An 18,699-nucleotide genomic window follows, 5' to 3' on the forward strand; every position below is an offset into this window, starting at 1 on the left:
ACTGAAGCTGTCGCAAAGTCGCGAATGTTGACGGAGCTCTCTCGTTGGCGGCGCGGGCAAGCAGCTGTGCAGTGGGAAACGAGCGAGGTCGACGGGTGGGACGCGCTTTGGCTGCGAATTGGCGAGTCCAGTTGCCTGCCCGCGCTCAGGAATTTTGGGGAGCTTGGGACGCTGAGCCAAGCTCGCTTACGTAAGGCCATTCTCTTTCCTCAAGGCCCCACTATGTCACTAACATTGACTTTACCCCTGAACGTCGCCAGGGAAACGCCGTGACGTCGACGTCGTGACAGCCAGCCAGCGTTACATGATGCTATCACCAAAAGAACAGTATATGTGATTGCTCGTGAATTATTCTTCATCTTCAATACCTATGTCTGGTCGTCTTCAGGCAAAGTGAAATGAATGCTCAACTATGGATATTCAGCGTACCCGTTCGCCTTGTTCTGTGCACCTTTGCCTTCCTGTTCCCAGCCCTGCGATTCCCAGAGTTTCCCATCATCTGCATGGTCACGCCTCCAAAATATGTTCCAGGATGAAATCAAACAACTCCGCCAGCGTCGGCACCCGCCAACTCCCATGCGCATACATCTTATCCATCCTCGCCGCCGCATTCGGGTCAATCGCCATGCCCGTCTCCAAGAACACCTTCTCGGCGCCCGTCAACTCCCTATTCTCCGTCTCGAACCACTTCCTCTCCGCCTCCTCCTTGGCCTGCTTCAGCACCAGCTCCGTATTCTCAGCCTCCCACAAATTGCACTTGGTGCACTTGTCGCACTTCCTCCCATCGCCCTCCGGTCTGAAGTGGTCGCAAAAGTGCCTGTACCCCACGTCTGGGCCGTCCCCGTCCCCGCCAATGTCCTTTCGACAGACGTAGCACATCTTGTATCCGCACGGACAAGTGAGCTTGTTGCAGCCGGCTGTTTTGACAAAAGATGTATTGCAGCGGGGACAGACACGCTTGACGGCCATGCTCATGGCCTGCTCTACTTGTGTGCGCAAGGCGACGAGGGAGGACTCGTTGCAGACGTGTATGTCAACCCATTCTTTGCTGCATGAGAGACACGAGTTGCGTTGGCACTCGGGGTTTCGGCAGGTAAACTTGGATCCGCGACGGCGACGCTGGAGACGCTGGCGCGCGGCGTGATATTCTTGGGATAAGGGTATTACTATATCTTGCTTGTAACTTAGCAGGACCGTAATTATTCCGATTATCAGGACCAGAGGTAGTATGAAGGGAATGAACCCAATGCACAGGACAGCGAACATGAGCTGAAAGGCGTTCTTCCTAAGGGAGTGGTGAGGCAGTGGGTTAGGAGGCTCGTATATCTCGTTGACTTCGGCGTAGGAACAGAAAGGGCAGCGGACAAGTGGGAGTCCGCTGACTACGAGACTGTGCTCGGCTAGACGTTGCTCGAACTTGTGCATGATCCCGGCGCCCTTTTTGAACTCAAGCATGGCCCGGTGCATCTGTTCTTGAGAGATACACCCTTTGCACCCGCTTCCTTCAACAGCTGGACAACGTAGTGTGCCAGTTTCCGTATTAATGGTGGACTGCCAGCCTTGTCCGAACACGGCTTCCGAGAGGGTATGATGGATACAGCGAAAGCAGATGGTATGTCCGTCAACGTTGCATGACACAATCTCTTCGAACGTAGCTTCGGTAAAGCAGCACGAGCACTCAAACATGCTTTCTAGCGCCTCCGCCTCTTTAGTGTTGAGCTCTGCCGCTAAGATGTGGTCCTTGTCTTCCCTTTCCTGACGAGCCTGTTTGAGGATAGGAAGAATGAGTGCTTCGTAGAGCTCCTTATCTAGCTCGGCATTGCCCGTGGTCTTGATACAGGGCACAATAGAGCCCTTGCCAGATGATTTCCAGATAACAAGCGGGTGTGTTGCTGCCTCGGTGCCCGATACAGATTTTCTGCGTAGGAAGAGAGACGAGATGGCAAACCGCCAGGATTTGGACGAAAGGCTGACCAGCGTCGGACGGGCATCCGGGTACCAGTAATTGTTCTCGGCGAGGACTGCAGTGATGGTCGATCGGGACAATCCTTTGAACTCTTGCCATGCAAGTTTTTCGACTGCGCTTCTGTACTCCTTGCTTCGAAACTTGTGCCTTGAGGGGACCGAGACTGGCTCAGCTGTGGCTGGCACGTTGCGAGGCATCTCTTCGGCGGCTCTCCAGCGACCCTTGACCCAAGTAACCTTGTTTTGGATGAGAGCGTTTGCGACCAGGGCGAGTCTCGATTCGCCGTCGAAGCTGGAGAGCATCTCTCGGAAGACGTCTATCTGTATATCGGGGAAGACGGCGGAGAGGGCATCGAGAGAGGCGTTGAGTTCGTGGAGATCGGGAGCGTCTGGGGGTAACGGTAGGAGGTGCGCCTCGTCAGATATAAACTCCCGGTCGGGCTGAGGAGTGCTCGCATCGGAGCGTGCGCCCGGCATGATTGCGGTATGATTCGGCGCAAGAAGTTGGTAAGGCTGCGCGGGGTTCGTCCGGTCGGTATAGCAGTATGTCGTACCGATGGCGTAAGCTTGGGGCTGTGGATGGATATCTTGGTCGCGATGGTTACCGAATCAGGAGCTTCACTATGCTACTGCAGGTCAACAGTGTGGTCGTCAGGATCAGGTCCAACCATTGATGAGGTCCATGGCGCAAGCGCAACCGCGGTCTCGGTGTCGATGTTGTTGTGGCGTGAATATGGTTGGCTAGGTAGGTTTGGTCGTATGGTCGATAGTCTCGGTGTCGGTTGTGGTAACGAGTGGCGGGCTGAACCTTTCGACGAGAGTGAGGGGAGGCAGCTGATGGAAATGTCGGGTCAGGTCGAGCAAGAGAACTGATTGACATGGAAGAAGTTCCTGCCGTTCCCATCCGACTCCCTCAGCTGCTCACATGGTGGCAGAGGGGAAAGGAACACTCAAAGCGGGCAGTTGCTGTGACTGGCTGGCTGGAGGGGAAAAGAGTTGGCCGGACATCCAATCGCTCCTCTCGTCTCCCACGGAAATGACAGACAGCAAAACATAGTCATTACCTTTGTTACGTACCATCGTGTCCCGATATTCCGATATTCCTTGGTATTGCCGGCCCCGAGACAGTCCCGTGTACCTACACTAGACTATGCATCCGTTGGCCCCTAAAAGAGGGCGTGGATAGTGGATATAATTGTTAGTATATGTACAGGAAGGGAATTGGCGGGGCAGCCGGGGGGCACCTCAGCATTCCCCACCTTCGGCCCCGTTTTATTGACTTTTTTGACGTTACATTTGGGTTTTCTCAACTCAGAATCATCACCGCCTCCAGTAGCGCAGAGAACGGCAGAGTAGCGCAGACCAAAGCGGCGGCCACGATCAGGCACGCAGCCAAAAGAGCGGAGGTTACACTGGGCTTGCGGATCCGGCGATACATGTACTGCATGTCACTGGCCTTGCACGAGGCTAAAGAAACAAAAACAAAAAAAGGCGGAGGGAGGGATTCCATGCCGTGAGCCATGGTTCCACCGGACCACCCAGAGGAGGGCGATCATCGAGTAACGACACGAGGAAGAGGGGCTACCGAGTACATGCTTGCTCTAGTGTAGTGTGAGAGTACGAAAGGGGGGTTGTGCTTATGCAAGTCATGGTTGATGGTGTTGACCTCCCACTCAGCTACCTAGAACTAGCAGCTCCCCTTCTCGTCCACTCGGAACTGACTTGAGACTCTGACCGAGAGACCCAAATGGCTGGTTGGTTCCTCTTCCTCTCTGTACAATCTAACCCTGGTTTGTTTGTTAGTTTGGTACAAAAAACGCCCACTTCCACTCTCAGGCTACTAGAATGGAAAAGTGTTCGGGTTTTGAGCGGACGGGTACCGTCGGGGACTACTGTCTTATATCTTTTTAGTCTTTGAAGGCCTTAGAAGAAGACGGAGAGAGGCATAAGAAGGCTTATGTGGCGTTTTCAACCCTGGCTTTTGTCCCATGACGCTTCAAACGGAGGCCAATTTTCTCTTTGGGAGACCAATGAGAGGTTTAGATTTTCCCTGTTCAACCCATGGCCGAAGAACCAAACTAACAAACAAACCAGTATTGAATTGTACACTAGTAAAACCCAAGTCGCAACCCGGATCAGAGAGCGCAAAGCGGACGAACATGATCCCATCCTGCAACACAGATAGCCATCTGGCCACCCATCATGTATGTCTCAACCTTGTGTGATTGCAAGACGCAGCTGTTGATTCTCTTCGTTCCGATTGTGGTATCCTTTCCGGTTGGATGCTTTGGGATATCGGCCGGAGCAGTCCCTCCAGCTGAACTCACATCTTCCGGACTGAACAACTGGGACACGGATGCGGCGTAAAGGAGGCATTGAAGTATGACATTGAGAGGCAGAAAGCACCAAGCGAAAGGGGGGAATAACTACGGTTTATTTACCTGAAGCTCTCACCGACTTGTAGTTGCTAGGAACATGAAACGAAATAGCATAAACACCCCCACGAGACTGCATGACATCAAAGTGTCGAGATGAAGGCTGGGCTAAGCGATGGATGCCCCTCAAGGTGTACGCAAAACTCCTTCGGTGAGAGCCCAGAGTGGAGGTTGGGTTTCGCCATGCTCTTGTCCGCCAGTCTGCACGTCCTCGATCCATCATCAACCCCATCCAGCCAAGGAAAACGAGTCCCAAGAAATGCCCACGCGCGGGTTGACCACGGGCTACGGAGGGCTGTCTGCCTGTGGGATGCCAGCTTGCGTAACATACGGTTCGGTTCTCCATTATCTTCGTTTGTCGTGAAGCCTTCTCGCCGCCGGGAACGCCTGGGAAACTGGGGGTGAAATCCGTTTGTTGAACTCGCGGTGAAGCATCCCGGCCAGCATACCCGGGGGGTCCTGGTTACAACGCGTAGGATCGAAACGGCTGTTTTTGCTTTTTGGTGTTCCTCTGCACCACGAGAATAGCACACTGTCGGCGGTCCCCGCAAACATCCTCTCGCTCTCTTCAAGGATGTTGACGGCAGCTTACCTCATCTCACCTGTCACCTCTCGCCGACTTTCTTTGATCCGACAACCGATGAGCAAACCTGTCGAAAAATGCTCGCTGGAATACAGCATCGTCATGATTCACTTTCCATGTAGAGCGAGGGGATCGCCCGTCCGTGTCGACTCACAGGGCTGGAAGGGATGGCTCGCCAACCAAAGCAATGAAACCCTCCCCTTTCGGCCCTCCACCCCTCCTGAACCACAAAAAGCCACCATACACATACATTGCGGCCATGGTGGGTACACTTTTCTAGAAGCAGACCTGCATGTCAGCAAAGGCTTCCATCGCCATCCCACAGTGCAATACGTAGCATCACTGTCCCGTTGACAAAAGTGAGTGACCAGTACTCCTCACGTGCCATTCTGTGCTTTGCAGTCATCGGGCACTAGACTTAAACCACACAGGCGGGTGGTGGGCGGGCTGAGGCGGGTTCATGGGGACCAGCTTGGATTGGACAAGCGTCCAGTCATGGTGTTGCATTGCAATTCACCTCCAAACGTCGGTCAAGGAGAAAGAAAAAAAGACGAGGCAGAGGAAGAGAGGTTCAAGGTACGCGAGGCACAAGGTGTCCTCATTGCAGCATCCATCATCTCATCACACCTCACTGCCTGCTTGAACATCACACATCGCATCGGTAAGAACCTTGGATCGATCACACATACGGAATCACACCTCCTCTTTACCCATACCTTACTCGTGGTCCTTTTGTCCCAGGTCTGTTTACCTCCGTGACTCCGTAATTTCGTTCAACAAATGCTGTCCCATTCACACCGCCTTCCTACCGCTCATTCTTCCCTTCTATTCTGGGCTTTGCTGGGCAGGGAGTCTGAGCACCAACAACACGACTCACAAAGAAAACACGAGCGTGTTCTTCTCCTGTCCGCCCCCGGAATGGCAGGGTAAGGTACCTTTTTTCTTGAAGCAGCAATGTCTGAGCCGGGGCTCTGAATGTTTCCAAGTGGACGGCGGCGGGACCCAAGCAACGCTAAAGGGGGTGGGCGTGCCTGTGGTGGCTTGCAGCTTGGTTTGGCCTCCAGCCCGCCAATGCACCCAATGTTGACTCCCCTGTCTTCTCGGATGGACAGGACTGTGGTTGGGATGCCCAGTCAAAGCCCAGCAACATCGATTGGTGCCCCATGCTCCCCCAGTCCCCAGTACAGCTGCCCCAAGGGATGGCATGGGCTAGCATGGATGGCCCAGGATGGATAGGCTGGAATAGGGCTCGACGAATCTGAGGCCGTCCCTTGTCTTAAGCTCACCGACTTTAGAAGCCAACTGTGAAATCTTTCGGTATCAACGACACCAGGGCACCGTTCTTTGTTCTTGACAGATCGATCCAAACAGAGAAACCATGCAGCTGCAAATAACTCGGAACTACTCTTGCTAAATAAGGGGCGAATCACTCCCCTTTCCACTCTTCAGTACCCGGTTTCTATTTTGTTTCTCCAATTCCCCCCATGCACTCGTCCGTTGCCGGTCAACCCACACACCCGAACCGACAACTCGCGACTTATAAGTGACGACAATCAACAACCACCACCACACCACATACACCCACGCTTGTGTCAGCCGCCCCCAAGCCGCCTGAGCCTCACAACACACACACACACACACACACACACACACACATTCCATGACCGCTTTTTTGTCAACACCATCAACAAGACATATATAACAAGATACGACGTTATCCCATCTTGTCTCATCTGTCTACGAAAACATTCATCACATCATACAGTTAGCCAAAATGGATACTCTTCCCGCTGAACTGCTTCGACTCATCTTCGACAACTGCGACCCACCATCGGTACGAGCCCTCCGTCTCACTTGCGGTCGGCTAGCCGACGTAGGATACGACTACCTGCTCCCACCATCCTTCCGGGCCGTGGAATGGAAGGACGACGTCCAACGGTTACATTCGATCGCCCACCACGACCGCCTCAACCGGTCCATCAGCTCCATCACCTTCAACTTCTCCAAAGTTGACGAGTACAGCGCCCGCCATGCCTCCTTCTTCCAACACTGGCTGCAAGAGCCCGAAGAGCGGTCCATTCTCCTCCAAGATGCCTGGATCAAGTACTACGAGCTCGAAGGCAAAGCCCGCGACCTTCCACCGTTTCACACCCGCTCCGCCATGGTCGAGGAGTCCTTCAAGCGCCTGCCTAACCTCAAGGACCTCGAGATCACCTACACCAAATGCCCCTACGACATTGAAGTCTTCAAGGACGTCTTTCTGGTGCGCAACTGCCGCAAGCGCGATCCCACCTTCCGCGCGCAGACGTGCAAGAACATGAACGCCATCATCTCCGCCGTGCGACATGTCTCCCTCAACAGCCTCACCATCGACCAGCTCCCGCTCGAAATCTTCCGCCTCCCCGACGACCGTCGCCACTGGTTCGACTGCTGCGCCTCCTCCTTCTCGTCCCTTTCCAAGCTGGACCTGACCATCGACCCGCCAGCAAACCTGATGCCCCAGTCCCGCTTCAAGGCCATCAACGGCCTCGGCCATGTCCTTCAGCTCTCCCCCAACTTGACCCACCTCAGCCTATCCTTCCACACTTACCACGCCCCAATGCAAAAATTCGGCTTTTCTTTCCGCGCTCTTCTCCAGGACTTCACCTTTACCAAACTCACCTCCCTCAAACTCGAAGGCGTCTCCTGCTCCGAAGAAGATCTGCGCTCGTTCTTGCTGCGCCACGCCAAGACTCTCGAACGCTTGCGCCTGGGAGGCCGCGGGCTGGCTAAGCCTTATGAACTTTCCATTGGCGGCGTGCATCTCCACGAGGGGTCATTCCGCAGTCTGTTCGCTTCCCTGCAAGGAAAACTGCCGAAGCTGCAGCGCCTCCATTTGGAAGGGGATCTCGAAGCCGGCGATATTAGGACTGGCGCCAGAGCAAGGGAGACGTTCAAGTTCCATGCCAGCGTGGATGAGAACTGGGAGGACATGGATGGTCTAGACCATTTCGGCAGTAGGAGGGTCGTGCAAGAGGGGAAGACGATGGATTCCAGCGCTTTGGAGAGGTATCTGATTCATGGCGGGCCATTCCCGAAGTTGGTGGTCCCTGACGCGGCGTCGGCGTCGGCGTCGACGGCTAGCTCGGAGGGTAGCCCTAGCCCGAGCCCGGAACTTGGCCCTGTGAGCGGCGGTCCGGGAATGGCTGCGACGCCGGCGACGGCTATTGCTGTTTGAGCGGAGTTGCGAATGGAGAGTGATGCAATTGGTACTTCTTCTTGTGCCACTTGAGCGTTCACTCGTCGGGCCGATCGATGCTCACTGCATCTGACACCGTTTTGGCGTCGCATTGTCGCATCGTCGCAAATGAGCTGACGCCTTTTCTGCCTTGCCAAAAAAAAAAAAAAGCACGCCACTCCATGCTGGAGGATTACTGTACTCATGCATATAATCCTTCGATGCTCCCGTCCTTGCTCCCGCCTTTTTGGGGGCCGCTACTGCCTCGCTCCACCAACCTCAACCTCAACCTCAACATCTCCAGTCGGCCACTGGCTGGTCGGCTACCTCTACCTAAACTCTGTTGGGGAATTCCTTAACATCCACATCCATCATCATCATCAAAAAGGAAAAAGAGGAGTTGATGCGGGGACGAGACGATATTGATTTTTTCCGCCTTTTGATCGTTTTCCGCCTTTTCCAGCTTTGGCTTTCAACACGTTTCAGTTTCTTATCAGATTTCGCATTTCACATTTCAAAGATCTGGGCATCTTGGCAGCGGCAGCAACAGCAGCAGCAGCAACAGGCGTTTTACGAGGAGCATGACGACACTATACCATATACCATACCGCAATAACAACAACACATTGTACACAGGGAACAACAACAACAACAACAACACCAACCACAAACATACCCCAGAAGCCTTCATACCCATTTCACAATGTTGTACAAACCCCTTCTGTCAAGGGGTAAAGGGGCCTCTTTTTTAATGAGCATTATACCATCACCAAGATACCACCACCACCATCAAACAAAACCACTTCTTGTTTTTTTGTTGTTTTTTTTTTCGATACCCTTCCAGCTTCATACCCCTTAAGCATTTTAGATAGACCTTTTTTTGTTGTTTGGACTTTTTTGTACAACTTCTTCTTCTTCTTCAGTGCTGCTGGGTGTTTTTTTTTTTTTTTTTAATCCTTCTGGTGTATTGGTTTTTTTGGGCTTCTTTTTGGAGGCTTGGTTTCACTTGGGATTGATTGTTTGCTGGGGCACGGGACAGGAAGGAATATGTAGGATACCATTACCATTACATTACACATATTTAGACTCGAGCAATGATGAAACTGAAATACAAGCGATTGTATACCTACCGCATCTTAGGTATCTATCTACCTACCTACATCCTAACCCCCATCCAGCGTTCGTTGCGTCTTTGATTTATGTGCTGTGACCTCTTTCCTGACACTCTCCTTGCATGCATGCATGCATGCATGCTCTTCTTAACTAGAGAGAGAGAGGCCATCACCAGATACCAGATACCAGACACCAGATCTTTCTTGACCTTTTGCATCGTATCATTTGATCATATAACTAAGGTCACCAGGCCCCCGTGATCTCCTACACATGCTAACGAGTACAAGTATACGTTTCCTTACTCAGTGCACCCCACAGAGATGGAGAAGTCGCTGAATGAACCACGTTTGTGAAAGATTCATGTCATAATCTTGAAACTTTCCAAGTGATCATGTGTTTGCCCAAGGGAGAAAAAAAAAAAGAAAAGAAAAAAATTTTTATTCTCCGTCATGAACAGATTGCACCGAGACTCTCTCGAGGTGGCTGTTACTAAACTGACCTATCTCTGCCACGACGATAATCTGGCATCTCTGGAAGCATCCATATCATCCCATGAGTTGAGGTTACCTAGAGGTAGGTAGAGGTAGTCATCCAGAGCTATCACGATGTGATTTAGTGCAGCGCCGACGAGACTGCGTAGTGTACAATCTCTCGATTCCAACTGTCATACCATCCAATTTGATAACTCACCTAAACCGGCCACTAAGCATCCACAAGGTACACTCACGTTGGGTATCAACATCCCCCTAGATCGGGGAGGACTAATGGTCAGTTTTGTATGTGTGTGTGCCTAACTTGTGCTACTATGGCAACCAAGTTCTTGTCATGATGTGGGTGGACGACGTAACTTTTAGACTACCTCCTATCCCCACTCTTCATTCACAGAAGAACAATCGCAGTCGTAAACAGTCAGGATAGGCTGCCACTTTATTTAAGTAAGCAGCAGGGTTGGTTGCTTTGGTCCATCTGTCAATCATATCTGGTTTCGTTTATGCAGACTTAGAAGCAAACCTGAGGAACCCACAGAGAAAGCCCAATGATGTACAGCTTATACGGGTCACGGGAGTATGAAGGAAGTAATCTATATCCTCGATAGATTGCAGGGTGACAGTTTCACGGCGTTGAGGGGGAGACGACGATGGGGATTGCTCTTTGGCTTTTGCCTTGCACTTACAGGGCACTGCCGTGCTCCCGTCGCGTGCCGGCATTTGTTTTCTGGGGTAGGCGGACTGGGGAGTACTCATGATGAGGATGGATGTTGTTAGTTGAGCATCTTGAGAGTGCTGTCAAACACACTGGGATCTCCTATTCAGCGTCGAAGGTTCAAAAGACACTCCGGTATAGTGAAACAAACGATCTGAAGTACCATCAACCATTTCCATCCCTTGTCCTGAAACGCCTTAGGTCGCCTTCATCCTCTCCATTTCTCAAGCAACACCAGTTGCCTGATGCCTAATGCCTGGTCCCGCACCACAAATGACAGCTGCCTCCATCCATCCCCCATCCCATCTCGTCACGAACACCCGATCCCGCGGTAGCACAAACAGCGAACAGGCAGAGTGTTGCCGTTACTGAGACACACACACACACACACACACAAAGTGCGGAGGCGCCACAACCACAATCAACAAACGGGAAAAAACCCTCCACCGGAACAAGAGACAAAGGCACAAAAAGCAATACAAGAGACAACGGGAATAATTTGGATCGTGGCGCGGTGATAACTGAATGGCTCTGGGTCGGAACAAAGTGAACGTGTCCTAGAAACCTAGGTGATTTCCACAAAATTGAACGTATAATCAACGGTCAATGGTCAACGGGAACAACATGAAGCTGAACTTAAGTGTCTTGCGGCAATAGTCCGGCCTCGTTGGCTGCCGACCGTTATGAACGGCGAGACAGGAGAGGTGAGACAAGGAGGATCTACTATACTTCGCTGGCTAGACCCTTCTCAATATAAAACGCTGGTGATGTCTAAGCTTGTCGAAAATGTCGAAAAAAAAAATAAAAAAGTTGCAAAAGCGGACGATTTGCACGGCAATGAACGGGAAGCCGCAGAGAGGACGACGGGAGTGGTGGTCAGTAAGAGAACTCGTCGGTTAGGTGCACTGGCCAGGACGAGGAGAGTTGGTTGGTGAGTTCTGGCTTGTCACTGTACTTATGTAAGCAAGACACATCCCGACGAATAGCCTGCTCGGCCAAAATAAGGTAGTGTACACGTCAAGTGTGGACTGGGATCCCAACTTCCTTCTCCAACAAAATGCCCCTGTTTCAAGGGGCGCACCACTTGGGTGATGCAGATATCCGCGGAAGGAGCGAGAGGAGAGGGGAAGAGGTTAGGTGACGAGTTCCCTGACTAATCCATTCACCACCAGTTCCCATTCAGTTCTCTTCACTGTGAATACTGATTCCCAGGAGAAATGCATCTCGATCCGTGTCTTCAATAGCCTCGGTCAGGCTCGGTATGGCTCGGTCAGAGCTGTGATCAAATCAAAACCAGCACATACATAAGCCGAGCTCAGGAAACAGGAGAACAACAAATGCAAAGACATGACGACATGATCTCCGAATACAGATCGAGAAAATTGCACAGAAAAGCGTGGCTAACATGGAAGGTCTTTACACTAACCAAAAAATTGCCCCTGTTGACCCCTGCTGGGCATCTCCGTAAGTGGAGCGAAACTGGAAAAGTCCGCAAAGTCGGGATGCCAAGCAGCCGCGGCAGCTGCGAGAATCGTTTGTAGGGATGGTCCTTTTATTGGCGTCAGCGGGGACGGGGTCTTGGTGTAAAATGTAAATTGTAGTGTGAATTGGGTGCATGAACCGTGAATGCCGTTTTGCGGTTTCTGTTCCCGACGGGAGCCCGAGAGCCGGCAATTTGGAGGTGGCTGACTGGACGGAGCGAGGGTCCGCACAACAGGCCCGGACCCAGCTTGCCTTCCCGCCCAGTCCGTACCTGCCGTAGCGGTATGGGGCCGCCCAGTCGCCGTTGGGGACGCAAATGGAACCCCAAAACGGGCACACGAAGTTACGAACGGGCGCAGCGCCCGCAGCCTCAGCCGTCAGCCCCCTTGGGTGACATGGGTGCCTCTATTAGTTGACATGGTGGTCCATACTCATCTGGGAAAAGTCTTGATGTTCAGCTGAGTACGTACGGTCGCTTTGGATTGCCAAAGTGATGATAGGGAGGAGATAAAGTATATAGTTTTGAGCTGAATACTTGACTGGATTCGTCGTGAAAAGTTGAAAAGGGGCGGAGATACATAGGTGGAGGTCTGTCTGGCCCAGACTTCACAAACAATTGAAAGGGCAACCCCGCGTTGGCGTTGTGGGCGGCTGTTAGTGTGATGGAAAAGCGAGATACGAGGAGGGGATGCGTGAGGGGAAACACACACAGAGACCGACTTATTAAAAAAAGAAAAGACGAATTTGTTTCGAAACACCAAAAGCGGATTTCGAGTGATACATGCCGCAGAAGCTGGAAATTGCTCGAGGGGCTTCTCTCTTGCGCATGTTTATGTTATTTAAAGTTGGGTCACGGGGGACAAGACCGCAACAAAGGGGGGAAGACATGACCCTCCCCAACGGGTATATGTCTTGACTGAGAGGAAATTGAGCATGTCTCTAATAGTAAACACCCGGAGCGGTGCGTGCCTTTTTTTTTGCTTCTTTTACTGGAGAACCGCCCGTCCGTTTTTTGGATTGCAACTGAACTTTGTACGTAACAAGCTTCCCACCATTGGTGACAATAACTCCGAGTTCTGTTGTCTTGCTCCTTCCAGCCAATCCCGCGAATCTTCATTAACTGCGTGTATCGTTACCCTAACAATGTCTCAAACGTGGACTGAGGAAGCGTGTTAAGGGTCCAAAATCCTCCTGCACTCCTTTGCATGTTGAGACATGTCATTCCAGTTTGCGGTAAGGAGCAAAGTCGCGGTAAGGAGCACGAGATGATAACGCGACATTGAACGTTCCGGTTCCTTTTCTTTTTCTTGTGCATATCTCCTTCCGTCCTCTTACATGCAGACGACTATCTGCTTCTGTGCGTTCAGTTAGTTGGCAAAAGAAAGCTGAGTATCAGGTTGACGTTGAGCTGAATGGCGTGTTGCTGCATGCCGTTTCTGGTGTCGCTGTTATCTCCCTTGTTCGTCCTTGGCTGTCATTTCTTTGTCATGTAACTCCCGGCACTTCATTCCTCCATTGTCACCGTTGTCAGTCGTCGCCGTTGTGATAACTTCCTCCATCACTTTCGCCGCCCGTCTCTTGGCTTCTTCCTCCTTGATATGACCAAGAACTAGCAGAAGCAAGGCCGGACTTTTTAAGATTTCCCAGTGCCACTCCGACCCATCCGACCCCGGGAGCAAGAGAAGAAAATTCCTCGTGGTCGATTTGATCGACATTAGTCTTGTTAGTGCCAAGAGCCCGGCTCTTGCGCAAGCCCTGTTAACGGCGTGCGCTGGCGGTCCCATCAGCCCCATCAGGGCCCCATCCTCGGTGGGCATCAAGAGTGCCATCGCGTCCCATCAAGTTACGGCAAAAGCGAAGGCAGATCAGCAAATCCCGGTCCTTAGTGACGGTCTCGCCTCGTCTACATCCCAGCCGATATTAATCAAAGGGAAATCCCTTTCCTTTTCTCTGTCTTGGTCCGTTTGGTACCTGCGCAAGTGTCGACCACTGGCACACCACCTTGCCGAGCCGACGACGACGTTACTGGACAAAGGCGAGAAACAGACGAGACATTGAACACGGGCAAGACTTTGCGGATTGCGCGTAGTGTCCATTACAACTCGGCCGAGTTGGCCTACATACCAACAGTGGGGAGGGATCCACCAACCAAGACCGGGAAAAGACGCCCTAACCCACACCTGATCTCATCTCATCAAAAGAGACACCTCACTGTCCGTGGACCCGGACACACAACACACTCAATCTCACGGCATTCTTTTTGACGATTAGAACCAGTCACGGCAGACGACACGGCACCATCTTGTCTCCCATTCTGGCACCATTCCGCTTGCTACCACCCTCTCTGCTCGGGCCTTGCTGCAAGCCCTTCTTCCACGTGCAACCCAGGGCGACAGAGGTGAATGAATGGCTTCTTATTGTCCGGCTTCGACTGAATCCTTGAATATCGACGACAACGACGACGACATCAAGCACGGTCGCCTTTTCAGGTTCTCCCGCGCCGCCCTCCTTGCTTTTCCCTGAGACGAGACTCGGCTATTGGCTGTGATCACCTCGTCACCCACGTCACGTCACTTCCAGGACTCCTCATCAGGGCAGCCACAGGCAGGGCAGGGAGTTAGTAACCAGCGTCTCCACCCACCACGCACGCTGCGTAGGTACCATTGGCACCTCTGGCACCCGACCACTGGCTGCACCGCTGACACCGCTGGCACCGCTGGGCTCAGGTTCCTGCACGCTAAAAACATCCAATAACACCCGCTGAGGAAGGCTCGACTCCTGCAGCTGTAACCCTTTTGCAGACCGGCCGGGGTTCCGCCAGCCTGTGTGGGCATGCTCTCATTCGAGGCCGGCCACTCAGACTTGTTCCTCTCGACACTCCCTCAACTCTCGATCTGGATCGAAGAAGCAGACGAAAACGACCGAAAAGAGATCCGACCTTTAGGTTGGGGTCGCTTCCCTCCGCATTTAGCCTCTCTCTCCCTTAAGGGCGGAGTCTTCCCTTACCCCCGCTCGCCCTCCTCCACGATTCTTTTCATCTTCTACAACAACCACTCTTATTCGGCAGTCATCCGTCCCATTCAGGCATTGACTTGGCGTTTCTCCAACTGTCGCCATGCAGCGTGTCTCGGCCCTGTTCCCTTCATGGGACCGGGCAAAGCAAACAACATCCGTCACCCCCAGGTCGCCCAGTGCCCTGAATAAGGTTTTCGGATGGGGAGGGAAGGCGGTTGTGCCCGTCAAGACGACACAACAACCCACAAGTTACGACCGCGAAACATACTGGCCAACAACCCTCGACAAGGAATGTGACAAGGCCGCCAGGATATTAAAGTCATTTTGCAGTACGTCATAGCTCGTTTCCCCAAGTTCACTGACTCGTCAGCACCAACTAATATGTCTATCCTCACAAAGTGGATGGATTCATTGTAGAAGAACCACAAGAGCAAGATCCCGATACCGATACCCCACCAACAACAAAATCCGTTACGAAAAAGATCCCTCCAAGGATATTACAAGATGCCGTCGGCCTCGCAGTCTTCTCGTGCATGCGCTCGGGACTGTGGATGTCAGGATCAGGCGGCGCCGGGCTGATTACCGCAAGGAGGGCAGATGGCACATGGTCACCACCGTCTGGTATAATGCTCCATACGGCCGGGCTAGGCTTCGTTATGGGAGTCGATATCTACGACTGCGTCCTTGTCATTAACAGCGTACAAGCTCTCGAACTTTTCACCCGTCCAAAGGTGGTTCTCGGAGTCGATGTCGACCTTACCCTTGGCCCGCTTGTCGACGCAGACTCGACCGACAACGACACACGATGGAAGGACCTCAACGATACCGTTCTCACATATATCAAAGCCCGCGGCAGGCACCAACCAGTGCCCCTTGACGGATCGCTTGTTTCGGAGCGTGGCAACGAGAACGTTCGATTCTACAGCAGCGACATTTCAGTCCTCGACATCCTCGCCGGTAACATTGGCAAGGAGGTTCCCGAAATGCGCCCGCTATTTGAGGTCTTGAAGGCTGCCGAGGGCCGGACGGATTATGACGCAGATGTTATGGAGATGCTTGCTCAGCAGCCTGCCCCTAGTGATGCCGTCATCGATACCCCACGGACGTCGGTCCGACAGTCGATCGTGAAGAACCCCTTTGGTATCCCCGATGTCGACGATCCGGATCCATTTGGTGTCATTGGCCTCGAGATGGCGGGTATTGAGATCAGAGAAGCCGGTACACGTCTACGACCCACCAGCACTCAATTCCAGTTCCAACCCAGTCCCAAGAGCCCCGCGTTCGCCAGGTACAGCCGACAGAGTGGTGACACGTTCCAGTCGAGGAGCAACCGCGAAAGCTGTATGTCGACGAGGTCACAGGCTACCGTCATGACGGACGCGTGCACACAAACCGATGCCACGAGCACCCCCGAGACAAGTTTCAGCCGCGCCAATAGTATGGACGGCCGAGACTCAAAGTTGTCGGATAAGCTGCCCACTGTCGTGGAACCCGAGTTCGAACCAGAAGAGGTTGACTATACACAGATCGATATGAGCATGATTCAACGATTCAGGCCGCTGCCCGAAGAAGAGGAAGAGGAGGAGCTGCAGCCTGAGCCCGTGGCCCACCTCGGTGACAAGGCCGATGCGGAAACCACCGGCACCAAATCCATCAAGGATAACACGAGTGAATACCCCGAAAGCGAGAAGGACGAGAGCGAAAGAGACGAAGACGCCGATGACGAAGAAGACGAAAGCGACGAAGACTTTGACGATGAGGCCATCATCTGCGAGGTCGCCACTGCTCAACCCGCCCGAAGCTCCATCCGCTCATCACAAATCACACCCGTCATCCACGCCAAGGCAGGAATTGTTACCATTGCGAAGCGAGCCCCTCCTCCGCTGCCTGCCAAGTCGCCAGCCCGGGCTTCTCTGGGAAGCCGCGGTACAGACTACGGCAGCATCAGTGAGATCTCCGCCCTCAAATCGCCCCTCCGCCACTCTTCCTACTCGATGGACTCTCGCATGAGCGATCCTCTGGCTTCTACTGAAGCGTCCGAGACGTTCGCCACTCCTGCCACGGTTATGGAGGAGGTTGAGCCCGCTTCTCCTGAACCAGTCAAGCGTTCTTCCCAGGGACACCAGAAGAACTCGTCGTCGGTGAACACGGCTGTGGATCTGTCTGCTAAGCGGAGGGCAAGCTTGGAGACGTTTCCTGAGGTGCCGGCTACGCCGAGGACAATTGATTTGACTTCTTCTGCTGAGGATTCAGAGAGGGAACCCAAGACTCCCAAGACGGATGCTGGGTTTGCCAACACCACCACTCTCGAGGATGAGAAGGTTGGCGGCAAGGAGGTGAACATTGTTTCTGCGCATGGGGCCGAGTCTAACCCTGTTGTGGTTGTATGAGTGAATGGTTAGGAGGAAAAAAGAAAGACAAAAATACGTGTGGTGGAATTTTAGTTTCACATATAATAGCGGGAACGGGATTATGGAGACTACGAACGGGAACTGGAACTGGTGATTGGCATCGGTTTACCTTTTGACACGGAAGACATGGGAAGCGGCGTTCTTGTGTTATCAACATTACATACCATTTTCATTGAACGTACCAAGGAGAGAAGAAAAGGGCGGCGGGCTATCATGGGTCTGGCGGGCAAGCAAAGCAATTGGACGGACTGATGGTTACAGTCGGAATGAGTGGGTGGGTGGGTGGCTAAGCACGTAACCTACTTGCTTGCGCGGACGGCTTTTTGGACGCTTTTTGGGCGTTGCCTTGGTATTCTTCTTTTTTATACTCTACGATTTCTTGACTGCATGGTTTAGCAAGCAGTAGTACTAGCTCTGTTAGCCTGTACGGCCCGGCTTTGGTCATTGCATTCTTCAAAATACCCATATTTTCTCTTTAGCTTTCACCACGGATGTTATGATGAAGTGTGGCAGGCCGTCTCTGCTGAGAAGTTACCTTTTAAGAAGAAAGATGGCGGTTGCAAGATGAATCCATCAATGAAGTAAACAAGATTATTACAATTTATGCATCACAATTTAATCACTGACATGTTGCTGTGACCTGTCTGGGTGTGTGACTTCACTTGCAATGGAACGTCACGGAGCTCGGCCGCTTATCTTAAGATGAGTACGTCCGGAAGCTCCCCGTGGCCCCTTTCTTTTCCCTGACAATACTCGTTATAGACCTACCGAACCAAGCCGGTCGGGTGCACGAACGGTTTAAATCTTGAGGCCCCAGCCAACAGGCGTGTGCGATGGTCACTCCTTGCACTTCCCTTTAAAACTGCTTATTACCACACGCATCGGCAGCATATCTCTTCCATGGAAAAATAGTACAATGAGGCCTTTGGCCGTGGCCTTGGCGGGCGATCAATTGACTGGGTAAGTGACGGAACCAGTCCGAAACCGCTCGTTGTACTTTAGAAGAGCTGTCACGAAGCTATGACAGGGATCACGATACTTAAAAAACGCATTGGCTGACGTCCCTTGGGGTTTTTTTTTTTTTTTTTTTTTTTTTCAAATAGGAATTACTTAGAAACTATGTTCAAAGGTGTACACATAAAGACGCTTGGACGCGAAGAGTATACAAAAGGTATAGTGTCAAAGGTCTCAACCAGGCAATTTTGTCATGGACGAGCCTGTGCAGCATTCATATCGCAGTCATGCTTCCTATCTTGTTCTCCGTGTCTATACTAC

General features: G+C 52.3%; 3 protein-coding genes across 3 annotated transcripts; 2 read left to right on the forward strand and 1 right to left on the reverse strand.

The window, feature by feature from the left end:
- Positions 1-507: 507 nt before the first annotated feature.
- Positions 508-3,045, reverse strand: B0T23DRAFT_399544 (uncharacterized protein; the record flags this gene model as incomplete). The annotated part of the gene is made up of 2 exons (XM_062838429.1): positions 508-2,538; positions 3,043-3,045. The coding sequence occupies 2 exons, from the start codon at positions 3,043-3,045 to the stop codon at positions 508-510; spliced, it is 2,034 nt and encodes a 677-aa protein (XP_062688741.1).
- Positions 3,046-6,291: 3,246 nt separating this feature from the next.
- B0T23DRAFT_448737 (uncharacterized protein) lies at positions 6,292-8,200 on the forward strand (the record flags this gene model as incomplete). Its single annotated transcript, XM_062841059.1, has 1 exon — positions 6,292-8,200. The coding sequence occupies exon 1, from the start codon at positions 6,758-6,760 to the stop codon at positions 8,198-8,200; it is 1,443 nt and encodes a 480-aa protein (XP_062688742.1). The 5' UTR covers positions 6,292-6,757.
- A 6,773-nt stretch (positions 8,201-14,973) lies between these two features.
- On the forward strand, positions 14,974-17,557 carry B0T23DRAFT_243007 (uncharacterized protein). Its single transcript, XM_062834060.1, has 2 exons — positions 14,974-15,342; positions 15,413-17,557. Exons 1-2 carry the CDS (start codon positions 15,114-15,116, stop codon positions 17,401-17,403), a joined length of 2,220 nt encoding a protein of 739 aa, XP_062688743.1. The 5' UTR covers positions 14,974-15,113; the 3' UTR covers positions 17,404-17,557.
- Positions 17,558-18,699: the final 1,142 nt, after the last annotated feature.

The sequence above is a fragment of the Neurospora hispaniola genome (genome assembly GCF_033458365.1).
Source record: "Neurospora hispaniola strain FGSC 10403 chromosome Unknown B0T23scaffold_9, whole genome shotgun sequence".
Lineage (NCBI taxonomy): Eukaryota > Fungi > Ascomycota > Sordariomycetes > Sordariales > Sordariaceae > Neurospora > Neurospora hispaniola.